General features: G+C 31.1%; 2 protein-coding genes across 2 annotated transcripts; both read right to left on the minus strand.

The window, feature by feature from the left end:
* Positions 1-1,934: 1,934 nt before the first annotated feature.
* Positions 1,935-3,168, minus strand: LOC114183578 (zinc finger protein ZAT5). The gene has a single exon (XM_028070652.1). It carries the CDS (start codon positions 3,023-3,025, stop codon positions 2,096-2,098), a length of 930 nt encoding a protein of 309 aa, XP_027926453.1. The 5' UTR covers positions 3,026-3,168; the 3' UTR covers positions 1,935-2,095.
* A 12,445-nt stretch (positions 3,169-15,613) lies between these two features.
* On the minus strand, positions 15,614-18,510 carry LOC114183307 (superoxide dismutase [Cu-Zn], chloroplastic-like). Its single transcript, XM_028070279.1, has 8 exons — positions 18,191-18,510; positions 18,058-18,119; positions 17,927-17,966; positions 17,728-17,823; positions 17,609-17,640; positions 17,100-17,175; positions 16,773-16,826; positions 15,614-16,072 (listed from the first exon to the last, which is right to left on the minus strand). The coding sequence occupies exons 1-8, from the start codon at positions 18,378-18,380 to the stop codon at positions 16,047-16,049; spliced, it is 576 nt and encodes a 191-aa protein (XP_027926080.1). The 5' UTR covers positions 18,381-18,510; the 3' UTR covers positions 15,614-16,046.
* Between the last annotated feature and the right edge of the window lie 2,443 nt (positions 18,511-20,953).

Raw genomic sequence — 20,953 nt, forward strand, 5'->3', positions numbered from 1 at the left:
AACTTCAAATTACTCCATTCTTCAGTTTGGTTGAGTATTTTCCTACACAACTCACATACTTCCAAACTATTCAATCACAGCCATTCAACTCCTCAGATCAGAAGGCACGCCAAACAACTTTAAGATTGGAAAATTCTTGTTCACTTTATCGGTGTAAAGTGTTTGAGAATACAAATCTTAAATCGGATAATAACGACAAAATTAAGTATTACATAAGAAAGAAATTCAAATGGACAATCATATTATGATTTTTATTTTTTTATTTTTTTACGTGACATGTAGATTATTATTATTATTTTTAGATCAATAATTCATACTAAATCATGTGAGAGATTCAAAAAAGAAGAGTAAAAAATGAGAATTAAAGTATGATTTTTTGATTCAAATTGTTAAAGGGCAATGCTCTAATTTTACGCAAGTGAAAACTTTCACTAATGTGTTTGTAAGAACACATGTCATTTCTGAGGTGTGGTGTGGGTGTGTTGTATTATCCAAAACGAAAAATTGTGTGAAAATGATGTATTATACAAAGTTACAAATAACGTGGAAATATATAAACTGATTAAAATAATAGAACTCAAAATACTCGTTGTTCCTCCTTTTCTTTTTCTTTTTCTTTTTTTTTCACAGAAAAGGACATGGACATCTCATGACACCATTGTCTGGGCGTGACTGGGAATTGAGGAATTCTGAGACCAAAACTTGGTACAGAAACCACATAGCTTATGTTGTGGTTGATCTTACATTTGTTTATGTTTTTTTTGAATTGAAAAATAAAGGGTATTGCGCGTCCACATATTATGGCGAAGTTAGTGATGGAAGAAATGTTGAGTGAGCAGAAATTAGGATAGGATAGGCCTAATTAATTAACAAAAGAAGCAAAGCAATGATTTATTATTATAATAAGAATATTGTAAAATGATAAATTAGAGAAAGGAGAATATATAAATATAAAAAAAAAAAAATGTAATGGGGGAGGTTAGAGAAGATGGAAGGAAGTTGGGAAGCTCTACATGTGCTAATGTGAATGAGTGATCACTTACTTCTCTTTCTCTCATTTGTTATGCATTCAGACACCTCACGCAACGTATGTGTCCACATGCTTCGCTTACCAGCATTCACCAAAACGTGCACATAACTAACTTTAGATAAGTGGCCACTGTAAGTGACTTCAAAACTCTTCCATCTGTCGACATTTATGTCCTTCTGTCACCCTAAGACACGTTACTAAAAAACTAAAAACATTTGTTATTTTTCATGGAAGAGAAAAATAAAATAAAAATGTTGTCATTTCTTTCTCATGTCCTTTTCTCATCTCCATTCTGTGAAGTGCATAAATAATAACCCTCTACTTTGTAACTACAAACTAGAAAGACAGATAGAGAGTATGGTTGATGGGTCCTAATACTGGACCACACTCTTCTTTGTGGTCTCAGACTCACCAGTATCTTTCTTGGGAGCATCAACTTTTGTATGGCCGCAACTCCCATGACATAATCACACCACAACTTGTATTCATTTTTTTTTTTTATTTTTTCTCATCAAAATATCAAATTTAGTTACTCATAACAAAAACATAAAATGAGTGTGGTAGTAGCTAGAGTAAGTGAGAAAGACAGAGACTGAAAGAGAAATTGTTTAAGTATATTATTGAAGTGATAATGATATAGATAAAAAGGCAAACAGATGAAGCTTATCCCATGACTTTTGGTTGTGGATATGCTGCAATCCATTCCACTGCTCCATTCATCTTCTACTCTTCTTATGATGAATTCATTGGTAAGAGAAACATCCAAAACATTAAAATTAATATAAAAGGAAAAAATGAAGATGCTGTATGACTCGATCGATCGATGGCACTTTTCGTGAATGAAAGGCAACATGAACACTAACCACTTACTTACTCAAAGTATTCCAAAACTTGAACAAGTAGATAATCCAAATTGGAAATTATTGATAAACGGAAAAAAAATAATCCAAAGAATCGATAATTAAGAATAATTGTAAATTAAAATAGAGCTAATAATTCACAATGATCATTGATCAAATAATATAACTTTTCTTCACCCTCTCCGTCCAATTCCCACCCTGGCTTCTAATAATGGCATCCCACCAAAGCCGGAGCAGCCGACAGCATCATGGAATTCTGATTCCCCGGAAACTGAAACTTCGAGTCCCGGAGATCGTCCTCCGGCGCCGGCAGGTTGAGATCTAATTCTAGAACATTCCGAGGCTTAACCTCAACGGCACCGTCAGAAGTTGTTGTTGTTGTTGTAACAACGTTATTGGTATTATTAGTATTATTGTTGTTAGATGACCTATGCCTCCTCATGTGACCACCCAATGCTTGCCCCGATGTGAATTCTGACCCACAAATGGAACACTCGTGAATCTTGGACTTGTTCCCAAGGAAATTTAAGCCACCCCTATTGTTTCCACACCCTAATTGAAGCGAAACGGAAGGGCTAATCTTCATGTGATTCTGTTTCGTTTCTTCAAAATTAAACAGTTGCGACGAAGAAGACGGTGGCGGCGGCGGCAACGGCAACGACGGTGGTGGGGATTTCTTGTCCTCCACCTTGGGCTTCTTGTGACTCGCCCGGTGGCCACCGAGTGCCTGAAAAGACGGGAATGTTCTGTTGCACGTTTTGCACTCGTAAACATAAAATTCAATTTTGGTGGCACCCTTCTCTGTCTTCACGTCATCACAAAGGTCCTTGTGATGAAGAGGATCGCTTCCTCCTCTTCCTTGTGCCAGGAGAATCAAACAGTTTGCCATGTCTTCCTCTTCCTCCTCCAAGGTGATAGACGAAAACGACCCTCCGCCGCCGCCAGAAGCACTTGAACAGCTTGATGTCATGGCGGCGGCGGCGGCCGTGGCAGTAACGGCGGTGACAACACAAGGCGACAAAGGCCTCAAGCGCCGCTTTGTCCGCTTCCCTTTGGCTATGTTGGTGGGATCGTTGTTGCATGAGACAAGTTCCTCCGCCGCCATGCCTTCCATGTCTAATATTTCTGACAACATTAGATTTCCTATATGGTACTCAACAAAGACAATCGAACAGTGAACTCTACGAACACCACAGAGGTTTTTGGCTTCGCAATAAGAGATGCAGTAGTAGTGGAGAGAAAGAGACACAGAGACATGTACAATTTATATGGAGGAGGAGTGTGTGAACAGCTTTTATATATATATATATATTTATTTTTATTTATTTATATATATCGGTAGTGAATGGGCAAGAAGAGGGTTTGTTATGTTATGATATGTTACAGTAGCTACTCCAAATAGTCAGCCACCCAAAATCTTCCTTGCTTTTCTAACCTTGGAAGTGTTGCAAACAAGAAAAGTTCTTGTGTTTGGTCACGCGCTTTTAACAGCGTGTGGAGCCACGCTTCAATCATGGCCACACTTTTTTTTGCCTTGTTTCACTGCAGCAATTAATGTTTTTTTTTTCTTTTTATTTATTTGTGTGTATGGTGGAAGTACTTTTTACGAAAGAATATTATATTTTCCGCCAGTTTGTGCTGGAGAACAGCACACTCTCTGCATGCGTATGATTCATCAATGATTAAACATGCTTTGCATTTTGCAGTTAATGTTCGAATTTAAAGAGATATCTGTGGGTGGTTTAAGTGGTTTATATAAACCATTAAACTAGATAAACTACCTTACAAGATTATTAAAAACATTGTTTGATAAATTTAATGTATGATTATTTGTTTTTGTAAAATGTTTATAGAAAAAGGTTGAGTTTGAAAGAAAAGTAGTAATCTAGATGGAGATGGTGGTGGCTTTGAAGGAAATATTAAAAATAGGAGAGGAAGAAGAAAAGAAAAGGACATGAGTAGCATGTGATTAAGTATAGGATTCGGGTAAGAAAGAAGCATGGAGTAAGGATGGTATATGTAGCATACAAGTATATGACATAAGCACTCTATAGGACGGTTCCTACTACTTTTATTAATTAAATTCCTCGCTTAGGCTTAATCTTCTCATTAATTCTTTCTTTTCATACATTCAAAATAAAACTAAACTATGATATATAAATACATGCAAGTTTAATTTTATAATTCATTTTGTAAAATTAAGTTCAATTTAAACATATATTTCTCTTAATAATCATCATTTATGGCAAAACAAAAAATGTTAATGATTTCATGCAGAATGAGAATTTTGAAAGCTGGTTTTAATCTGGTTTCTAAAGAATACTTTATCTATTAATATTCTGCCTAACCAAAAAAAACAATGTTACATTTGTGTAATACTACGAGCTTCTTTGATTTTATTTTGTCTTTGTTTTTTATGTGATTTTGAACCGGTTTGAGGCTCTTGTAAGCATTTTTTTTAAAAGGTCACACATGTGTTAAAAAAAGGTAATTGTTAAATATATTCCTTTCGCGTAATCTTTTATTTAATAAAAAATAAACTATATGTTAATACAGATATTATAATTAATATATATATATATATATATATAAATAATACATAGGCTTCAATTTGGATTTAGGAAAATTTTGATTTTTGTAACCATGATTTATTTGTTTTTTATCGATAAAATTAAATTATTATTTTTATTCACTCTATGCCGAAATATTAATTAAATGTTTTAAATGGCACCTAATAGTGTTTCTGATATAATTTTGACATTAGATACTTTTCAAGATAATTTAAAGATCCATATTATTTATCTATTAAAAACAATTTTAATAACTAAACTATTTTTTTTAATAGAAAATAAAAAAATAGTTTACAAAAATACTTACGAGCACAAGTTGATAATAAAAAAAAAGGTATATTTTACCAACTGTCAACATTTTATACCATTCAATTAATTTATTTTATTACCATATTAGGTACTTTTACGCTTTGGTTGAACATTTATAATATTTTTATACCAGAAATGTAATACTGATTCATAACATATGAGGTCATTCCATTTTTTAAAATTCAAATGGATATTTTAGATCTATTTATATAGAAATTGATTTGTTACATAATATTTCTAGCTGGATTGTATCAACAACAGGTTTAGAAAATATATTTTAGTCTGGTATTTTTAACAACTAATTAGAGTGTTAATGCTCTTTCCATATTTTGAAATTGTTGATAGTTTTTGTTATCGTTTATACATACCAAGTAATAACCTAAAGAAAAACTCCAAATCATTTTTTCCAACAAAAACGATTTAAAAATTCAAACAAAAGATTTCGTATTTCAAATATATGTTCATATTTATATATGTTAATTTCCACTCCATTTTTAAGTACAATAAATTGTTCTCTGTCTAAAGAAATACCTCAAACTGAAGAATATAGCATTAAAGATACCTTAATGAGAAAACATTCAAGAAGACATTGTAAACACAATACATTATATTACATCAAGTACATTCACCAGAAAAATAAAATCAGAGATGAAAATGTGATCATAAATGAAAATTTAAAAGATGGAAAAGACAAAAAAAAAAACAAAAAAACAATGATATTATTAGTATATGGGTTATAGAGACTCCATTAGAGGAAGAGTTTGAAGAATTATTCATTCATGGAGAGTGGTCCAGCACTATTGGTTTAATAAAATCTTATGTTACTCATTAAGTGATCTCAAATCACTGACTTAATCGTCTTTACTAAGACATGGTCCACTAGTTGGTGAGAAATATACTACTTCATTAATGTGTAATATATTCTACTACTTAATTCCAAAGAAAAATAACATACTACTAGTACTACTATTATCAACAAAGAAATAAGAAAAAAATTCACTTCTAATCATGTCTTCAATCCAATGAAGACTTATACGAGGCCTTAACCCCTCCATTTTTTTCTATGTAAATTAATATATAATTTTTTTTTAATTTTAGTATATTTTATGTTTTTTGACACTTTCAAAATTCTAATATATTCATCTTAGTTCTCAAAAATACTTTTTTAAAATCCATGACTAATAAATGATACATAATAAAGGATGGAGTAATCTCGGTCTCCCAAAACCATCGTCAAATTTATCATTTTTGAAAATTTTCTATAAAAACAAAGAGTCAATAATATTAGTGATAATTAAAAAAATTACAATTATTTCATATTATCTTGCGAAAAGTAAAAAATTAAATTAAAATTATGTTTATTTGAGTATATTATTTAACTTGATAAGATTATTTGTCGAGATATGTCAATAAATATTTTAGTGATATTTTTTTATTATAAATACTGATTTCACCATTTTTGACATCACTTGCTACTTGTGTGCTAGTTAGTAGTTACCATCTTCCATTTGGTGTGAGGATTTGTTTGGTGGCAGAGAGACTAAAGTAGTTCATTATCTGGTTCATGTATCGTTGACCCACATCTTAAGATCATGCTATATGTTATGGATCTACTAATTAATTTCTAGTTGCTCAAAGATCAAGCAAGTTGGTTGGATCAAATAAATTCTTTAATTTCTATGCATTCAATTTCAATATTCCTATACAGTTCAAGAGATATAAAACCAGAGTTTTCTTAATATAATAACCATTACATAATTTCAAAAAAAGAAAGTATATATGTGCTTACCGTTTATAATTTAAATTAATTAATATCTATATTCTTATAATTTTTGTCTAATAATAAAATTAATTGTTAATATAAATATACAAATTTATACTAGTACAATGCAACATACTAAATAAAAATGCAGGTTTACTAGTGGTTAGAAGTGAGTTTTAAACATAACTCAACCCCACAAAATAGATTTGTAAGATGAAGATTGCACCCATTTATATATTGTCAATTGACCTTATCTGTAGTCGATGTAGGACTTCCAACACTAACATAAAAGTTATTAAATAATATGCTAATATAATGCCTTAGTTTGATGTTAATACTAACATTGAAATTTCTATTAACCAGAAAACATATATATATTAATGAAAACAATCCTAATACATATTTAATAATTTGATATATTTGTCAATCAATATACAGCACTTCTGCAATAAATTTAATTGTCATTAAATAGGTGCATGCTTTGGACAGGAAAAAGAAATTGTGGCCATGTAATAATAAGTGGTTGATTTAATTAATGGTGGAGTTCCTTAAGAAAACAATTAACAACTCCAACTCACACTTTATATGTAAAAAAAAAAAAAATCTGATTAAAAAAGGACAAGTAATCTTCGAGTGTCTTCAAATCTTTTGAAAGAGATTAGTCTTAGTAAACAATGGTATATTTCTTGCAATTATATGTTTAAAAAAATAAAATAAATTGTCATATTTGTATGACAAGAAAGATCCAAAAATTGGCGTTTACCTTTTATTTTGAGTTCATGTTGGTGTAATTAGGACGTCAATTAATTTATAGTTTTGTGAAGATAAAGATTGAAAATGTGTGATAGATGAGTTACACAGTGCTAATAGGAAACCTTATCCCAATTAAGTTACTATTAAAATCTTATCACTTCATAATTCTCTTTTTCATGTTTTCTGTTTTAGAATCTTTTCGCTTTCGTAGCTATTCAATACAATGATTTTTAAAAGGATACTCTTAAATACATTGATTAAATATCCAAACACAGGAAATCAGTTGTTGTAAATATGAAATTCTTCACCAAATTACAATGTGCGTGCACATTTAATATTTTAATTTTAATTTAAAGTATTATCTATATCTATATATAAATAAGATTTCTCTTTTTTATATCCATATTAGATTTTAAATTTTACCATTTAAATAAAAATTATTTTATATTAAAATAATTATTTTATCGATTTTATTCTTTTAAGTGATATTTTTAAATTTAACTATTTATTGAACTAACATGTGTTCATCTTCTAACTGACATTAACTTTAATTTAACTAAAGATATCTAAATATAAGGCACAAAATAAGTTTTTCTTTTATACATTAAAGTTTAGTAATTTAACCATAATTTTTTTTACTCAGATTAAATTTACAAAGTAAATTTTATATAATCTATAGAAAAATGATAATTATATTTAATTTAATTTAATTAGTTGAAGGTTATTGAGAAAATTTTAAAATTGAATTAAATTCATGTATAATGAAAGGAATTCCTCATTAATAAATAATATGGTTTTTATAATTATTTATATAAATATACCATATATAAAAATTTATAATTAACTTAAAAAAATAGTATAATATGTACTAATTGAATTAAAAGATAAATAGAACTAGATTTGTCTCTTTTGTACACAAAGAACTTAGAGTTTATCCGAGTCCGAGTTAGGGGAAAAAATAAAAGTCTACTTAGAAAAAAAAAACTACATAATAAAAAGTTTACAAGGTTAAAATAGTAATAAAAGTTTCATTTGTGAATTGATCTCGGGTTAAGATAAATAGGTTGAGTCAGGACCACCTCAAGTCGAGTCGAATCAGGTACGTCTCATGCTAAGTTAAGTCAAACTCACTTTTTACCTAGACCGAAGAATTGAGTTGAGTCGACCTAAGTCGAATCTTGAGTCAAGTCAATCTGAATTAAGGGTCAAGTCGAGTAGGTCGGGTTGAAAGGTAAAGTTTTGTCAGCTCAAGCCCAAGGTTGAGTCGAGGTGACCCAATCCAAAGGTTGAGTTGAGTTAACCCAAGTTCAAGAATCAATCCAAGTCATTCCAAACCGAAGAATCAAGCCTTGTCAGCTTAGGCCGAAGAATCGAGTAGAGTCAGCCCAAGCCAAATAATAAATGCAAATTGGCTTAGGTCAAAGATCAAGACAAGTCAACTTTGGTCGAAGGTCGAGACAAGTCAGTTCAGACCAAGGGATGAACCTAATTGGTCCGAGCCAAAGGGTTAAGCTAAGATGACCTCAATCAAAAAATCAAGTCAAATTATTCTGAAGGTCGATATGTGTCTGATCTGGTAAAGGTTAAGTATATTGGCATGGGCTAAGGGTTGAGCCGAATCAACCCAGATTGAAGTTCGAGTTGAATCATTATAGGCTGAAAGATTTAGAATAAGGTGTCGCAATCGAAGAATCAAGGTCAAACCAAGTTGTCTTAGGCTGAAGATTTAGTAGAATTCCCCTGTGTCGAAGGACAAAATGGAATCGACCTGAATTGAAAGTCGAGTAGAATCATTCTATGCTAAAATTAAAAGCAAAGTTTGTCCAACTCAAATAGGATGGTGGACGAATAAAAAAATGAAATGAAATTAACACTTTAAAATAAATGAATGTTCAATTACATTAACTAGTTATACAAATTGTTTGAAAAAAGAAATAATTTGACTAACTCAGTGGTTGGATTGCAAAATTTGAATTATATACTCTTATAAAATAGTTAGTTCACAAGAGTTGATTTCTAGCTATTAATTATGTTATAACCGCTACTCCACTCTGATATGTTTATAAACCGAATCCAAATTAGCATTAGCGTTACCACTAAGGTCGCCATAGTTTAATTCCCGCTAAGATAACATAGTAAAGCTTATGATGTGTTTTGCATTTATAAGATTCATGTAATTAACGAGATTTTTATGTTGCACTTAACTCTTCATTTTAAACATCTCGTACAGTAACATTTAAAAGTATTATTTTCCCAACGAACATTGGATTAAAATACCAATTATTATTTATGATGCATGAACTTGCAGAAGCAAGTGCATGTAGTAGAAAGAGAATTAACGAAGAAGCTTGGATCCTTTATAGAGAGTGATATATATAAAAGAGGTTAGTGGAATGCATTTGCAGCAGTGATAGAAGGAGAAGGTTCAATGAACAGTGAGGTTTTTGTGAATAAAGAAAGAGAGATTCTTAGCGTAGCAAATTAAATGTGGCAACTTAACTTGTTTTGTGTGAGGCACGTAACGTGAGGATTTGGTTGGATATAAAACATAACCTGCTACTCACATTTTCCACCATTTTCCTTTTCCAAAGGAGAAAGAAAAATAAAATTTAATAATTAGTGGAAGAAGAAAAAAACAAAAGCAAGAAAAGGAGGTTTGGAAAGTACACCATTCTTCCTTATCCCTTAATTCTGACCACGCAGCCTTTTTCTCCAAACACCATGCTCCAATATTATTCAAACATTTCAATTATTATTCATTTTTTTTTCTCCTCGAAGAGCAAAAAAGAGAAAATAAGAAGAAGAAAAAAAAAGGGTGATGTTTGGATCTTACGTATGATTGGTGGTATACTCCTATTTACCTTAATGATGAAAGTGAGTGCTGAATTGTGAAAGAGTGAGTTATCGTTTTCAGAAGTAGAGAAAGAGAATGCAAAAGGAACATCTCCTATTGGTTACTCATAAATTCAGCTCTTCATTTTATGTGATTTCTAAATAATAATAAAAGTATGAGAATCATAAGCAGTGATGAGTGGTGAACACGCTCCTGAGATATATATTTGACGGTATAGCAATTAGCAGAGGAGAGTGAAAGTAGTGGACTTAATACTCCAACTCCACTTTTACAATTCACACGTCACTTTGAACACAAATGTTTTGAACCACTCATAAGAACCAAACAAGTTGGTTGTATCTAAAACACCTAATATATATATATATATATATATATATATATATATATATATATATATATATTGTATGGACCGGTTGGCTATACAGGGTTAGTCGGTCAAATCAATGAGAGTCATACAATAACACTTCTTGTAAGTGTTAATCTCTTCTATATTGTTTCGTTTCACTAAATAAGCACGTTTGTTTTTGCGAGCAATGTTCACTTTCCTAATTGCTCGTCAGTTGGACTGTCCACAAAATTAGTAACTTAATTAACAAGAACAGGCTAGTAAACAAGATTAAAGGGTGATTGGACCGTGATTAATCCGACCCTAATCACAGGCCCATTAGAAAGCTGATCAAAAAAAAAACAAGCCCATTAAAAAAACTATAAATATAGATCAAATATATGGTTGTATAAACTTTGATCTCACATTAATTACAATATTTATTGATTTTAATGATCATGACTTTTGCATCGAAACACCTTTAACATGTACTTTCGATCGGTTGACGAACAGGTCTACTGAATAACTTATAATCCTTATACCCAATATATATATATATATATATATATATATATATATATATATATATATTAATGACTAATTACATGTTTATAGGAGGAGGAAGTTTTAGAAAGGAAATATAATTAAATTTACAATCATGTATATTAAAATTTAAATTTACTGAGTTGGTCTAGTAGTGGTAGATTTATCTAGTTTTTTTTTTCAATATGATGATAACGAGATTTAATTCATACCGTGAAAAGGAAAATGTTAAATAGAACAAGTTTAAAATGATGAAAAAATTGTGGAGAAAATATTTTCAATTAAAAGAAATCGAATTTAAATAATGCTTGAATAAAATGGTTTACTATTTTGTTCTTCTAAACTTCTGTTAAAAATTCGTTCACCTCTGATTTTTATTATTCATTTTATATAGGATGCAAATACTTTTCAATTTCTTCTGCTTCTTTCTTTTAACTTTTGTTTTCTTGTTTTAATGCTTCTTTTTCTTCTTTTCCATTTCTCTCTCCTTTTCTTTTTTTCTTTTGTTAAAAAAGCGTTTAAAGTGTTCAATCTTAAAACTTTAAATCATACAAAACGATATTCAAATATGTTTATATGTATAAATATATTGATTAAACGATTTATTCACATAAAGTTTGCAAAAAGCTTGCTTTGAAAAATAAACTGTGGTTTTTACAAAGAAACACAAATCATCTATAGCCATACATGTTTTAAACCAAGTATCTAAAATATGATTTTGCTAAAAAGGAAAACATCCACATGCGTTTGTAACTGGATTCTCCAATACTTTCTAGAAAGTGTATCTAAACTGTTTTCTAGACTATACATTTAATTAGATTTTTAACTATATTGGATTAGATGTCATATGCATCCATCAATCATAAATACTTTTTAAAATTACATCAAATTGTTTTATTATATTTAACAAAATTGTCAAGTCTCTAGATAAAATTCTTTCATGAAAGTATAAAGTTTAAGCACTCCTCTTAAAAATTATTAGGAAAAAATAGGAATTTTTTTCATTAAGTTAGAAAAAGTGAGTTTATCTTTTAGGTAGACTGTTAGTTTAAGAGTACCACCTTCTCTCTTTTCTCTAAACTAACACAAGTTCTATTTGCAATTATATGAACGATGTCTTCATATTCCTTTTTTTTTTTTTAAGTTTAGTATTTTTAAATTAAAGTTCCATAATTATCTTTAATATTAAAATTCTGTATCCAAAAATCAACTACCCTGCAATAAAGGGAATAGTTAAATTATAAAGACTTTGTTAGGCTTTGGTAGAAGAGGTGGAAGTGCAATTAGTTTGGCATTGCTTGTCTGAAAAGGCATGAGAAACAGCACAAACAAAACCAGTAAACCTAATACTCACTCCACTGAATCATGGTAAAGACAACCTTGTTTGTTGCAACTAAGCATGAAACATTCACATCACTTTTCATTACATTATAGTTATAATAAACAAACAAAACACTCTCTCCACTCATCCCTTTCTTTTATGCAATGTTTTTGGTTTATAGAACTGAATCAACCAGCTTTCACAACCCCACAGTAGTTTAATACATTCTGTGTAGGCACATCTGTCAGATATTTTCTAATCATCTGCCAAAACAAATCAAAAAATTTAAAATAACAATCTCTACACTAATAAGAAAGGGATTTCTAAGATTTCATATCCCTTTTTAAATGACTATAAAACAAAAAGTCAAAGGTTTGCGAAAATGAAAGCATGGAACAATAAAACTTGCTATTTATTGAGTTGTCTTTTTCTGGTTTTTAATTTTCTAAAACTGAACTCATCACAGCACAAGTGTGATCAATCCTTTCCTCCTCTAAGGAGAACTCTATTTTTCTTGGTTTCTTTTCTCACTGATAATCACTTTTGGGATTTGATTATTAAAATGAGTAAACAATATGCTATAATTAGAATCGGTTCACATAAAAAATACTTCTTTTTTCGCATTCCTACTAACCACCAAACCACCATCAAGTGTCAATTTTTTAACTTCATTAATAATTTCAAGTTCAAATCTTGAATATACATTAATTATGTTAAATATTTAAATGAAGGTTAAATAATCTAATTTGGCGGATGCATGTTTATCTTCTGTAAAGAATATTTAAATCTCAATTAAAATATGACACCTAACCACCAAATAGTTGGTAGTTACATGGTAGAACCTGGTATTTCTCTGAATAAATTTTCTGGTCTCATAATTGACTATACACAATTGAGAGAAATGTACACACATGAAAATTTTGACAAATAAAAAACTGTTATCCATTGGGTTATGAACCACTCTTGCAATTAAACTGTTCGCAAGATTAACATTGTTGTCCTTTCTCCATATGAAAGTGTTGATGATACTTGTTCATGTCCGGTTCACACGCAGCAGAAAAAAAAAAGTGTCTCACACTGCCACTTCAGGCAGTTAGGTACTGAATAATGAGTGGAAACTGAAACCAAAGAAAAGGTATCAGTGTATATATTTATGTGTACATCCACTATTGAGTATTGAATGGTGGAGGTTATGTGTGAAATGAAATGAATGAAGTTAATTCACAATTGGAAAGTGGAAACAAGGGGGTCACGGGTCAGAAAAATTGAACCGTTTTTGAAAAAAAATGACTCTGCATATTCAACCTTATATTTGTCTGGTTTATTGCTTCCAGAGAACACAACTATTTTACTCTCTTAGCTTAGCTTAGCTAGCTGCTATATACTTTAATTTCATTCTCATGCCTGCCTCGTGACCAAACTTTTCCATCAAATTTTCACCACATCTTATAACAGCATCAGCAAGGTCACACCAATACCCTACTTAATTACAGAACATCACAAACATAACCAATTTTTTGTTGCAAATAAAGAAATTGTCATACCATTTGCCAACAACTGCCCTCAAACTTAATTTCAAAGGCCATGTGAAACAATGATAAAAGATTATAAAATTATCATTTTGTGTGCAACAGGGATAGAGTAGTTGTTTCACTAGTGATTTCAAGTTTCAATCATGAACACGGAACTGTATTTAAGACTTGAAGGAGGTTTTTATGATTTATAGCACTCTTAATTTCTTGCCTTAGCTATCATATGATCATAATATCATTAAAGTTGGTGCATTTGAGGTTAGGTGACTTCATTTGAATTTGTTGTTTTAAACTCTAGAAAGTTACATTTGTGAATGCAAGATTACACGAGTACAAAAGCGGGTTTTACCTCTGGCTGTATTCTACTGGTAGCTACCTACTTGTAGGTTGCTTCTGTTCTGTTCTAAGTCCAACTTCTAACCACAAGTGGTTACTCATAATTAATAACGGAGAAAGGAGTTGCCTGACCCTTTCAAAGCCACATTATTTAATTATGCCAACACAAGAATTCTTAAGCCACGAAATAGACAGTTCTTCAGTAGAACTATGATAGTAACATAGCAATATATATATATATATATATATATATATATATATATATATATATATATATATATATTATATATTCCACATGTAAATTTAATTATGTATAGATGAAGTTGGGTGGGGACTAAAAGTGGTACTTGCCTTGTGAACACATTTGGCTGTTTTTTTTCTCCTTTTCTTTGACCCTTCACTTTGTTTAGAGATGTTGTGTAGAATATATTTCACAGAGGCTGCCATTGCTTTGTTCATGTACAACTGATTCAGTTAACCAAATTGCATGCAAGGTCATAGTGGATGACACGATCGAGCTCATAATCTCCAAGTATGGATTAAAGTCAAACTAAACACAGATGGGTTTACATCAATCAACCCTCATGCTGTAAAGCCCAACAGGAATAAACATAAATGGAGACATGGTAACATCATGGTCAGAGAAGTATACACAAGTTTATATTGGGTTAGAGCCAGAGTGTGCCCATAAGATTATTTTTCTATGGACTTAACTCCATGTTTTTGGCAAAGGCCTGTTTGCATCTTGCAAGTCAACCCACATGACAAAAGCTGAGATGAAATCAATAGTTACATTATAATCCCATACTCTTCCCCTTGACCTGAAAATATATAAGGAAAAAACAAACAGACGAATACTCCATTAAAAGGAAACATGATTCCACCCACCCATTTGAAGGCTTGAATCAAACTCAAAGCCCAAAACTCCCATCTATTTGAGCCAAAAAGTCTTAAACTACAAACTGAACAAAAACATTTAAGCACAAGTAACTCCTGAAAGGCAAATAAGAACATCTCATGGTGCATCTATGTAGAAATTTATTAACTCATTTTTGGTACACCTTATAGGCCTGTTTTAAAGAATAGTCTATTTATGCACTTCCAGAAAAAGAAATAAGAATATAACAAAATACTTCTTCATAAACTAAAATTAATTTATGTATAAATTAAAATAAAATTTTGAAGGAGTTAATAGAAAATAGCTTTTACAAATATAAAGAAGTCGCTTCATATTGTCCCATACAATTTAGGAATTCCAACAATTCTTGAAGAACTTACAATAGGCCTTACAATTGTCTCTCAATTTCCATCAACTATTAGAATTGGTTTACTTATGTAAGCAGTTGTTCTTACATAAAAACTATCACATTCACATCAATTACTCTAACAAAGTACCCGCATAAGAATTATTTCTTATGTTTAAGAATCCACAAACCATATCAACAGAGATGCTCTATATATGACACTGTCATAGACACGCCCCAATATATTGGGGCTTTGAGCAAATCCTCTCATGGTTTAAACTCATCATCGTTACACCATTATATATATAGGCTGTTCCACAGGCCAAACTCTACAAAAGTCATATTCTATATACATACAATATAGAGTCATTATGAATAAACATCAGTGTATACTTGGAACACTGCAGTAAAAGCATTCAGCAGTGAATTATTCACAAGAAATTCATTAGAAGTATATTTTATTAGACAAATATCTGGTACCCCATGTCTTCAGGATTCCATTTTGCATTCATCTTTAGAAGGATGTTATGCTTCAGAGCTTACATGGGTAAATTCATGAAATCAAGCAACAGATAAAGCACATCTGCTACAAAAACACTAGTTGTGTTTACACTGGAGTCAAACCAACCACACCTGCAAACAAGAAAGTGCAAAACTCATCATATTAAAGGGAAGTAGCGTTGATATGATGCAGAAATTTAGAACATTGTGACAATTGCAGTCATATAAAATAAACAGCAGTTTGATAATTAAACCACGTAATGAGATTGTCCAAGCCATGGAGAAGATAAGCAACGGTAATCGCTGGCAAAGCTTTTCCAAGCCAAATATTAGGTTGAAGACCAATTGCAAATTTAATTGAGATTTCATAATTTAATTTATAAGTCAATTTTTTTAACATGCAAAAAGAAAAGGGAATCTGAGGTGTATACATCTTGCTTTTATTAAAAATCCCATATAAGATAATTTTCTATCAAGACTTCCGACCAACATCCCCTATATCCAATACGAGAACGCACTAACACTTGCAATGTGAATATCCTGTCAATGAAGCATGTTCTGATCAACTTAGCTATCATCATCATTTGTATCAAGACCTAGTTTATCAAGCAGAATCATACTCACAACTTGCTTTCCAAAGTTACACGTTTTGAATCACACAAGCACCATCTATATATTTTTTGAAAAGGTTTTATGATAAGGTCATTGGGCATATTATTGTGATGGACATTCTATCAAAGAAACAGAATTAATCACAAGATACAAAGTCATAGAAGATTAGTTATAGTCGAACATGAAAACAAAAGGTGAATCAAATAACATATAGTCATACCACAGGCCAATCTTGCGCCAGCATTTCCTGTGCTCAAACTAAGTTCCCGCCCACCTACAAAAGTATAAATAAATGAGACTAGAGTAAAAATACTCTAATAATGATTGAACACAAATGAAGGTTGTAGAAGCCCGAAATTGCACTGTTAGATACAAAAAAATATAGCTAGAATAGGAAAAATCAATATTTTGCTCATGTCATGACATTGGTCCCATGGTAAGCCAGTATCCTTTGCACATTCTTCTGCTGCTTAATTGGCTAAGATAAAGCGCTGAAACTTGTCAATGATTTCCTCTGTAGACTATAGCAAAGTTGCTAAGTGCTAACCCTTTCCAAGGTCATCCTCAAGCTCATGAACCACTAAGGCTCTTCCAACCACTGAATTGGGTCCAAATAGTGGTATCTGCACATTTTAGACAAAAACATCTCATTCAGCTCACAAATGCAATAAACCAAATTACATTGACCTCATGTAATTTGTTGAAATTCATATGACACCTATGTCTTTTCCGATTTACAGCAACACTCATAGGAGTAGTACAAGATGTAATGTGTTTCTTGTGTAACAGGGAGGGAGTATCAGTCTGACATATTCTAAGAAAATTAAGAAAAGTAACTGTAAAGTTTGTGATTTTAAAACAAATTAGAAGGATGCCAATGTAATCAGCTAAATACAAAAAGAAGAATCCATTAGTCTTAACATTAAGTATTTTTTAATAGGTCTTAAAAAATAACAAACAACTGAGAGTCAAACCCGCAGACACAAGGAGCAAGGGTTTAATTGCAAGTGTAAACATTCTAAAAGACAATCAATCATATCAAAACACAAGGAGTACCTGATTATCCACAATTGTTGCTTCTGCGACTCCTGTATTTCAGTAGTGGGAAAATTAGGGCATGGAAGGTTTAAAAACCATTCCAAAGAAAGAGAAATCAGAAGAGAAAGAGGCATTACCATCGGCATTAGCAACTATGTTTCCCAGGTCACCCGCATGGCGAATTTTATCCTCCGGAGAACCATGTGTGAGTTTCTTCGGATTGAAATGTGGCCCTACATATGCCATTCAATTCAAAAAGCAAATACTCCTGACTTCATTAGCGGAACCAAACCATGGTCTAGTAACCCAAAATCGAAACCAAGACCTTTAAAATACCAGTTGATAGGCACCCATTTGTTAAATCACCATACTCATGCTGCAAGAGAAAAAAAACAACACAAGTTGGAAAGTGATTTCGAAAAAGGGATAGCAAAAACACAGCAAGAGAGGCGTGAACTGAAACTCACGAGGTGAAAACCATGAGGGCCGGGAACAAGACCAGAAACACGAACAGTAACAGTTGTTGGACCTACAAACACAGCATAAAGAGGTGGTTAAAACGGTGAGAAGGGAAGAAAGGAAGTGTTGGCAGTGGCATACCGTTGTCTTGCTGGATCAGTGTGACAATGCCTTGGACGGAGGAACTTCCCTTGAGGAGTGCAACGGCTTTCTTGGAAGTGAGAGGAAGGGCTATGTATTGAGGAGGAGGTGGGAGTGGGAAGGAAGAAGAGAGAGGAGCTTGGAATGAGAGAATAGTGTGGGCAGCCATGGCTGCCAATGCTGCTTCCATGGTTGACAGTGATTATGCAAGGAAGACACAGGATGGAATGGCTTCACTTCACTCTCAACTCTCTGCAACGCAAATCCCTCACACCCACTCACTCATATCTATGTTATGTTATCTCTTCTCCCTCTTTTTCATTTTCTTTGGATCAAAATATAAATCAAAGAAAAAATATTTTCAAAATTGTAAAACAATTCTATTTATTAGTATAATAAAATATTATATCCATCCTCCGCATACAATTCCATATCATCTTGTATTGCTATTGACTCACAAATACATACACAAAGGTTTGATTTGATGAGAAAGATAAAAGAATCGAAGACGAAAATAATGATAATGTACAACCATATAATTATGGGAAGTTATTTCATTTTTTTCAAATACACCGAATCTCTCTCAAAATAATCCTAGAAAACAAAGAAAAGAAACATTTTATAATATAAACTTTGATACATAACTTTATTTATCATTTCTTAACATTAGAAATTAATATTCCTTTGAATGTTGTTTTACTTCATTTAAGACTTATTTATGCAATTTGTTTTTATAACATAAGCCGTATAATAAATTACATTCTTCATTTTGCTAACCATACAAAAAAAATATAGTAGAACAAAATAAATTACAAACAAAAATATAACTTCATAAAATCTTAAATAATCAGCAACTACATAATAAAACAAAAAAATATTACAAAGATTGCTAAAAACAATCATCCATTTTAGAACCATAATAAAACAGCATAAACAATTTTAAAAAATGCAAAAAAAAAAAATGCTTCTCAGGCAGATAGCTTCTACAATTTATTATTATTATGCTTGGATTAAAAATATAATAAAAAATTATAAAATAAAAAAATCGTGCTTCTCTTATATAAACTCAATCAAATAATAAAAAGAAAAAAAAATAAAAACATATTTTCTAAATATGAATTAAAATAAGTTTAATTATTGATTTAATCTTCTAATTTGTTACTTTGGTTTTATTTTGGTCTTTTTATTATTTGTCGGTTCAATTTAGTCATCAATTATTTTTAAAAGTTTAATTTGGTCTCTTTATTATTTTTTATTCAATTTACTCCTCATATTTCTAAAACGATCAAATTTTGTCCTATCCAATTTGAGACAAAATTAGTAATTAAGTTTAATTACAACTTATATATATATATATATATATATATATATATATATATATATATATTAAAATAATTTTTTAGAATTTATACATTAAATCGCTCTACTGTGAAAAATTTAAGTATTTAGATGGGGTGTAAAAAATAAAATAAATTCAGTACTTAAGTGGAGTAATATAGTGTATAAATTATAAAAGAATATATATATATATTGTAATTAAGCTAAATTACTAATTTGTAGTCAAATCGAATAGGACAAAATTGGATTGTTTAAAACAAAGAAAGACTAAATTGAATAAACAATAATAATGGAACCAAATTGAACCTTTTTAAAAAATTAAAAGATTAAATTAAATCCAAAAATCAAATTAAAGGACTAAATAACTAATTAAGCCGGAAAAAAAATCACAGTAGACATTTGCTTAAGTCCACCCAATAATCAAATTAGAGGGTTATAACACTAATTAATCCTAAAGGAAACCTACGGTAAACATTGGCTTAAGTCTACATATTAATATGGGAAGTTGGAAGTGGATTTAATTGGGATGCGAACTTACGAGATTTTAAGAGTAATATAATTACAATATGATGAAATATTACAAGATTGAAAATTTATAGGTGTATCGTAGGGCCCAAGGATAAGCGGCCCAAGGCCGCGCACTACATGCGAATGATCAAACAACAGGGAGCTTGTGACCAGTTGACGTGACAATTTATCTGGAGTGATATTAAGAGCTCAAAAACCGAACGACCCCAAGGATAAGCGATCGGAGGCCGCCTGCAACGGTCGGTCGGCCTAACACCACATTTGATTTGTCAACAACTAATTGAAAATCACATTGAGATCCTTCTTTATGTGAGCATCAACAATACTGCCCATGATTTGCCATTCTTATTCGACTATTTGGGTGCAAAGACACGACCGGTCGAAGCACGCATGCTCGACAACGTCAGTCGGGGGCGGAAAGATAAGATTTGTAGTTAAAATAAAACAGGTCAGTAATCAAGTTTAAAAAGCAATTGGCCTCAATTAAGGAAACCTTAATCACGGGCCAATATAAAAAATTTGGCTTAAACAATGTCACCAAAAAGTACCAAATAAAACACGAATTGCGAAAATGAGGACTATTTTAAACATTCGGTCAAAATGAGGACCATTTTAAACATTCTGTCAAAATGAGGACCATCCGCAATAAACACTACGAAAATGGGGACGAAAAATGTATTTAAGCCAAAAAATTATAAATAAGACCTTAAAGTAAGTTGGTAAGGACTTTTTACTTTGAATTTATTATAGCATTAATTGTTAATCCCAACAAACTTGAATTGACTTAAGCATCGCAGCCTAATTGACATGTACTCGATTGTCTGGACAACCGAACGAGATAAAAAAAGAACACCGAGCAAGATAAGAGAAGGAGAACCGAACGACAACAAACAAAAA

This window comes from Vigna unguiculata, chromosome 5 (genome assembly GCF_004118075.2).
Source record: "Vigna unguiculata cultivar IT97K-499-35 chromosome 5, ASM411807v1, whole genome shotgun sequence".
Classification (NCBI taxonomy): Eukaryota; Viridiplantae; Streptophyta; class Magnoliopsida; order Fabales; family Fabaceae; genus Vigna; species Vigna unguiculata.